At 41.6% G+C, this 8,206-nt stretch overlaps 1 protein-coding gene across 2 annotated transcripts in view; it reads right to left on the reverse strand.

Annotated features, from left to right (window-relative positions):
* phactr3a (phosphatase and actin regulator 3a) overlaps positions 1-2,621 on the reverse strand; it is a 50,602-nt gene extending 47,981 nt beyond the window's left edge. For both annotated transcript variants that reach the window (XM_048178890.1, XM_048178891.1), the window contains exon 1: positions 1,689-2,621. In XM_048178890.1, the coding sequence (XP_048034847.1) occupies positions 1,689-1,794 (106 nt within the window). In that variant the 5' untranslated portion in view covers positions 1,795-2,621. The remainder of the gene's footprint in view (positions 1-1,688) is intronic.
* Between the last annotated feature and the right edge of the window lie 5,585 nt (positions 2,622-8,206).

The raw sequence follows: 8,206 nt of genomic DNA on the forward strand, positions 1-8,206 counted from the left end.
GTTTTTGATGTCACTTTGAATTAGAAGTGGCAATTTGATAGATTCATGTGCTGTTATTATTATTATTTATTTAATAGAAAACAAAAAATGGATAGTTCACCCAAAAATAAAAATTATCACATGATTTACTCACCCTCAAGCCATCCTAGGTTCTTTCATCAGAAAGTCAGCATTTCTGGTACGGTTGTCCGCCGGAAGCTAGTTATTTGAATTTATAAAGTTGTAAATATGGATATTTTTCTTACAGAAACGCATTGTTTCACTACAGAATCCCTTTATTAACCCCCTGGAGTCATATGGATTACTTTTTTTTTAATGGAAGGATGCATTATTTTTTACTTCAAAACGCAGCCCCCCATTCACAACCATTATAAAGCTCAGAGGAGCAAGGATATTTTTAAATATATCTCCAATTGTGTTCATCTGAAATAAATATATACACCTAGGATGGCTTGAGGGTGAGTAAATCATGGGGTAATTTTCATTTTTGGGTGAACTATCCCTTTAATATATGTCAGATTTAAACATATAGACAATTGGTTAGTTAAAATGATTTGAAATAAAAGCAGGGGTTGACTAGTGAAGAACCTACTGCATGTATTGTTCCTGGCTACCCTAATATACAAACAATATATTCAATATTTTTAATCATACCCCACTGAGCCCTGTAATACTGAAATCCTAGAATCGCCCCTGCTACACAGATAAATATATTAAATATTCAGCAAAAATTCAAGCAAAACAACAACAATTACTGCTTACTGATGTACGAATAAATATTTAAATCCAATAATATTATTTTGTACATCAGTAATGAGAATTGCGGTTAACTGTCATGAAAATAATGTCACAATGCTCAATTGGCTTCTATTTCTAGTTTCTTATTATAGTACAGTCTTGTATTTCTTTCCTCAGAATTTGGGGTGTAATATGACCCATACATTCTTGACAGGTTTGATGAGATTCACCCATGATGGCAGTGAATACACACAAGCTATTTCAGACCACACTCAAATGACAGACTCTATGAGATGCGCTTTATGTACACCATCAAGAAAATGAGACTTTTGTACAGCATCAAGAAACACCACGCCTGGGACTACATCAGTTTCTTCTGGAGACACCATTGACCTGCTCTGTTGAATAGGCAGGAGCAGTGAATGCGCAGTCTCAGTGCGGAACGAAGGTATCAGACACACCAGCCAATGTTGCCAAAGCAGCAAAAATGCATCTCATTTCATCAGGTCTTCAATAGCAAACCTGTATTAAATGCTCACAGAGATTGCACACGGAAGGATGTGCACGAGACAAAAGACAACGCGGATCCTCCCTCAATGATCTAAATCTTTTTGTCTGCTCATTATAAATTGTAGCATAAGCCACAGTTGGTAATCTCTAGACTGTCTGCTATGCTGTTCTTTCTCTCTGTCTCTCAACGTCTCGTTATAGCAACTATAACACAGATCCATAGGGAAATATCACTATGGTACCCAGATGCATTTCAACGGGATACAGACAGAGCATCAAATGCGGCGTAATTTGATTGATCTCAATCGTGCAGCACACAACATTCAAATGAAAGAGGAGGCTATTAGCCGCAGATTATGGAGACACTTTCACCTCCATCGCGCGTGGAAATGAAAAGCGCTTATTCTAATGGGATCTCCAGACAATATGCATCATCTTACCTGCGCTGTGCGAGAGATCAATGCCGGACTCGCTGAGGATGTTCGGGTCACTTTGAGATCTGCCTCTGTGCAGAAGACATTTGTCTATTCCATCCGATGAAGCCATGAGGAGCTATGAATAAGATACCGAAATCCCTTTCTGAGGCAGTCAAACCCGATGGTGAGGCGGATGTGTCTCGGTCTAGGAGCATCCAGCAGCAGGCATGCTGAATTAGAACCCTTTACAGTGGCTGTGTATGTGTGTGTGTGTGTGTGTGTGTGCATGAGGGAGGGAGACCGAGTGTGTCTGTCATAAGGGCTGGGGTATTTGTGTGTGTACGCGCGCGCGCAGATGCCACCTTTATCCACTCCACAATGACCCACTGACAAGCGAGCATCCGTTCTGAATCACAGGATGCGAGCACATGACGTTTCTACAGCGCCTTCATAAATGAATTCATTCATTTGGGCTTTTTATAGACGGTAGACGTTATAAAGTACAGTTTCGTTCGAAGGGAATGAATCTTGGAATATTGCATTGTTTATTATAAATGATTTATCCGTGCACATCATTATTTTATTATTATTGTTCCATTTTAATTCATGTGTCCTCGTAATCTTTAATCAAAATAACTTCCCTTTCCTCATGCAGCGACATCTCTTGTCTTCTCTGATGACGTGTTTACTTTCGCGAGGGCGGGACCTGTCACAGCAAACCACTATGATTAAATCAGTGGACAAAACAAAATCCCACCCTACATTTTTTCTTGTTCGAGAAGCTGTTTACCTTGTATATACATCACAATAGGGAAGAAAAGACTATCGCAAATTCCATTTCATGCCGACTGAGAAAATTAGATTATTGTGACTCATGTGAAAAGCCATTAATAATGCTGCGTTCACGCCATGTCTTAAAGGATAGTTCACCCAAAAAGTGAAAATTTGATGTTTATCTGCTTACCCCCAGTGCATCCAAGATGTAGGTGACTTTGTTTCTTCAGTAGAACACAAATGATGATTTTTAACTGCAACCGTTGCCGTCTGTCAGTCAAATAATGCTAGTGGATGGGAACTTCTACTATAAGAGCAAATAAAACTTGTATAGACAAGTCCAAATTAAACCCTGCGGCTCGTGACGACACATTGATGTCCTAAGACACGAAACGATCGGTTTGTGTGATAAAACAGTATTTATATAATTTTTTAACTCTAATGCACCACTATGTCCAACCGCGTTCAGCACTCATTAGTAAGGTCTGATCGCGCTCTGACAGCGGCAGCGATGTCTCGCTCTCATTGAAGTATATGCGCGAGACATCACTGCCGCTGTCAGAGTGCGATCAGACATCACTAAGCGAATGCTGAACGCGGTCACCTACATCTTGGATGCGCTGGGGGTAAGCAGATAAACATCAAATTTTCATTTTGGGTGAACTATCCCTTTAATTACGGTAGGATTGAGATCACGTGAGAACACGTGACATTCTTTTCGGAGCTGTTCACATCCTCGGACTGGGAATTATTTGTCTCTATTGCTGCATTCATGACACCTCGTATTTACCGGAATCTTGAGGAGACAACACGTGACATTATTGTTACATATCCTCATGTTTCTTCCTCATGTTTGCTTCCTGTATTTAAGCCCTGTGTTCACCCTCATTCCTCGTCCGTTCTCGTCCTGTTATGGTGTATGTTATTCCTTCGTGTTATCATTAAAGCCTGTATTTATCTTTTCTTCTTCGTTTGCCTGGTTTTTGATACCATTTGTGACAGAAGAACGGACCAATACCGAAATGGACTTACCGGACTGTCCAGCTGCTATACCTTCGACCAGGAGCAGCAGTCCCTCGAGACCCACACCCAAAATTTTTAGATCTGGCATGCCTTACCAACATCCCAGACAAAACACTGAGTGTTTTTTTTCTACATAATCCTCAGCGCGAAGTCAAGAGCTCGTCTGCCCGGTGTGGGTCCTCGGGGGAATTTCGCAGAGTACGTGGAGTGGGTGCTGGTGAACTGTAATTCTCCATTCACCATCGCTGAAGAAGTCACCAGCCCTGCTCCCTATCCAGAGTTCAGCCTGCTTTCACCCAGCAACACGGACAACAAGCCAGAGCCCACCGCAGATGGAGGTAATCAGCCTGCCGCGAGGAACGAACCGGAGCTTACAAGTGGGACCAAGCTTCCCACCGCCTCTGAGCTGGAGTCCCAAGGATGGATGTCTGATCAGGTGTGTGAGCCGGCAACAACGTGCGCCAATGTGGGAGTCCTCGTGGAGTTCGAGGTGATGGAGTGGAGCCCCGCCCACATTCCCACCACAGAGGGTGAGCAAGCTCTGAACAATTTATTTTCTTTTTACGAGGACTGTATTGAAGAGGAGGATGTATTCCCTGTATCTCCTTTCCCCACTGGTTCCGTCCAGCCCAGAACTGTCCGTCTCCCCGCTGGTTCCGTCCAGCCCTGTGTCTCCTGTGTTCCCGCCTAACCTCCCTCTCCCGCCTCCTTTCCTGCTGCCATCCAGTTCCTCTGCCCAGTCGCTGCTGTCTCACGCTGGCACCTCAGTTTGTCCTCTACCAGCCCTCTGTGGTGTGGATCCACCTCGGGCCAGCCGTTCAACAGCGCCGTCTGGAGGCCTGGATCCCTTAGCTCCGCCTCTTACCTCCGACCCAGTCTCTCCACCTTGGCTCGTCGTCCAGACTCCTCCGCCATGGCCTTTGCCTGCGACACCTCTCCACCCCTACGGCTCCGCCCTCCCTCCGGTTCCGCCTCGGCCTTCAGTCGCTCGGTTCCACCTCAGACCTCTGGCACCCCGGCTCCTCCTCAAGGGATCATCGCCACGCCTCCCTCGCGGCCTCCGAAACCTGCGGTGCCTGGTCGTTGGCCATCCATCTACGCTCTGGGCTCCTTCTCCATCGGCTCTGTCTCCATCAGTCATCCCCACGGTTTCGTCGAGGAGCTTTACACCATGGCTCCTCCCTCCCTCGCCGTAGAGCACCATCCTGGCTGAACTCCATCTACTCATCCTGCTCCTGGTCTTCCCCTGGCTCCTCCCACCCTCCACGCCCCCTTGGACTATGTTTTCTGTTCCCTGGACTCTTTTCTTGTGTGTTTTTGTTTTACTTCGCCCTCCTCCAGAACCCCCACCCTCCCTCCTCAGTTGGACTCTTATGGTGCGAGGACACGCGCCTATCCGGGAGGGGGCGAACTGTTACATATCCTCATGTTTCTGCGATCTTGTTTCCCCATTCTGTTTATTAGTTCATTTGATTCACCTGTGTCTCATTATCTTATCACCTTAAGTTCCCTTTGTTTGCTTCCTGTATTTAAGCCCTGTGTTCACCCTCATTGCTCGTCTGTTCTCGTCCTGTTATGGTGTATGTTATTCCTTCGTGTTATCATTAAAAGCCTGTATTCATCTCATCTTCTTCATTTGCCTGGTGTTTGATACTATTTGATACTACAAACTTGAACTATTTGTGACAGTTATATTCAGAGCTGTTCACATCCTTTGACTGGGAATTATGTGTTTCTATGGCACCACTATCAATGCCTAAATTTATCTACAGCGGTCAGGTGGTACTTTCAGAAAACTCCCAGCTTACAAGCTGCAATTACGAGCTCTACGAGGACGTGAACACTTTTTACAAGCTAGAATCTCATAATTACAGGAATTACGATATGAATGCATCTTATGGCACCACTATTAATGCCTAGAATCTGCAGTGGTCCGGTGGTTACAGCGGTCATGTGGTACAAGTAGGAGCTCTCAGAAATTTTCCGGCTTACAAGCTGTAGTTACAAGCTGTACGAGGCCGTGAATGCCTTTTACAATTTGAAATCTCGAAATGATGGTAATTTTAATGTGACATGAATGCACTTTAAGCCCTGCTTCGCTGAATGAGTGTTTCGAGCCCAAGCAACATCGGATTGGATTTTGTTCTCAAACTTGTTGAATGAAATTGGACATCTTTTCATGAACAAATTAAATGAACTTAGAGATTTGCTCATTTAAGGGTAAGCATGCAGAAGAATTATAATTAAATCACTGATAATACACAATAAATTATAATAAGACCTATTCTGGTCAACTCTGTGTTAACAAATCGGTTGAGTGAATGATTCAATTGACTCACACATAACACAAAAAAGACACCAAAAACTATAACTATAATGATAACTGTATAATGACAAATTCTTCTCCACTCTTACTTCTGGTTTACTCCCAGGCCTACAAAAATATGTCATCCCTGCACATATTATCGTCCTTTGTGTGAAAGGGCCTTAAAGGATTAATTCACTTCTGAATGCAAATATGCTGATAATTTACTCACCCCCATGTCATCTAAGATGTTCATGTCTTTCCTTCTTCAGTTGAAAAGAAATATTCTTCTCCATATAATGGACTTCAGCGGGGTTGCAGTTTCAGTGCAGCTTCAAAGCGCTCTACGCGATCTCAGACAAGGAATAAGGGTCTTATCTAGCGAAATGACTGGCCATTTTCTAAAAAAAAATTTAAATTTATATACTTTTTAACCACAAATGCTCATCTTGCACTGCTCTGCAATCCGCACACATGACGTAATCACGTTGGAAAGGTCATGCGTGATGTAGGCGGAAATACCGAGCAAGTGTTTACAAAGGGAACATGCAAAGATTAAGTCAAATGGCCTTTACAAAAAAAAGGTAAAACAATGATATCAGATGATTTTGAAGTTGGAGGAGGAATTTAGATGAATTAGGAATTTAGTTTTTCATCCTACTGTGTTACTTCCATCTACGTCACGTGTGACCTTTCAACAGTGCGTGGCACAGAGCAGTGCAAGATGAGCATTTGTGGTTAAAAAGTATATATATATATATATATATTTATTTATTTATTTATTTATTTTTAATGACCGATCGTTTGGCTAAACAAGACCCTTATTCCTCATCTGGGATCATGTAGAGCCCTTTGTATCTGCACTGAAACTGACATTTGGACCTTCAACCAGTTGAACCTCACTGAAGTCCACTATATCCTCCTGGGACCCAGGAATAGATTTCTGTCCTCTGTAGTGGACATTATATTTTAGTGATTTTCTCTGACATCATACATGTCACAGTTTTAATGGATGTCCTGGATGTCCTGTAAAGAGCACATTCAGGGCTTTTCAGAGATGTTCAGAGGTTTCACCATGACCACTCCCTCTCCTTGCTCTTTAAATATGACTGACATTGATTTAGTGATCAAATTTAACACCCTTATGGATAGGGCTGCACGATTAATCGCATGCTATTCTCACGCGCATTTCGTCAGTAAAGCCGGTTCCCTGATTACCGCTAAATCGCCATCACCTGCTTTCAAATGAAGCGGCATTTAATAGACAGAGCCGTAGGTCACTGAAAAGCCACGCAATATCGCGTTCATATCGCAGATGAATCGCCTGCGATAATGAACGCGATATTGCGTGGCTTGTCCGTGAACTACGGCTCCCTCTATTAAAAGGCGCTGCGTTTAAAAACAGGTGATGGCGATTTAGCGGTAATCAGGGAACCGGCTTTACTGACGAAATGCGCGTGAGAATAGCATGCGATTAATCGTGCAGCCCTACTTATGGACATATGATAATATTTTGTTATTATCATTTACATCTGAATAATTTTCAAATTGTTTGTCATAAATCAACAGGAAAATATTATGGGATTTCTAATCAAAATATGACTTTCTGTTACAAAACAGAACATCGATTTTACACATGACCTCTGTAGAGGACACCAGGACTTAAATCATGTTTATCAGGCATTTTTGGGAGACACAACAAGTGAATAGCGAAATAAATTATGTATCAATATTCCTATTAATTATTAGATATTATTATGAAAATGTTGCCAATTATTACTCCCATTATTACACTTCTTTTTTCATTACATGTTGCTCGAAGAACACATTAATATGCAAATTAGATACAGTGTATATATGCATTGTATTGAATGGAAAAACCCATGTATGACAATTTTACCCACATATTGCATGAAGTAAAATGGATATATCAAGTTAAATCCATTATATCTTTCATAACATAGTTGAGAATCATCTTTAAACAAAGTTTGGTTAAAAAAAAAATCCTGAAGCCTAAAAATTGATTGGTGAATAATAATAATAATGAAAAAAAATCCCATTGTTTTTGCCTATACATGTCATTTCATGTCATTTTATTTTTTAAACAACTTGTGGACTTCAAACAGTCCTGGTGTCCACTACAGAGGACATAGCATAACATATGAATAAAATATAATGTTATTTTTTCATTTGTTTCTTATGTTTTAAACAATATAATGACGTGAAAAAATACTTAATTCAAAAAACGTTTTTTCTGGATCCCAGGGAGGATATGGAGAATAATCCTGGAATGTTTTCCTCAAAAACCTTCATTTCTTTTTCGACTGAAGAAAGAAAGACATGAACATCTTGGATGACATGGGGGTGAGTAAATTATCAGGAAATTTTAATTCTGAACTGAACTAAACCTTTAACTCTACAGAAAGAGCCACTGAAGGAA

The sequence above is a fragment of the Megalobrama amblycephala genome, linkage group LG24 (assembly GCF_018812025.1).
Source record: "Megalobrama amblycephala isolate DHTTF-2021 linkage group LG24, ASM1881202v1, whole genome shotgun sequence".
Classification (NCBI taxonomy): Eukaryota; Metazoa; Chordata; class Actinopteri; order Cypriniformes; family Xenocyprididae; genus Megalobrama; species Megalobrama amblycephala.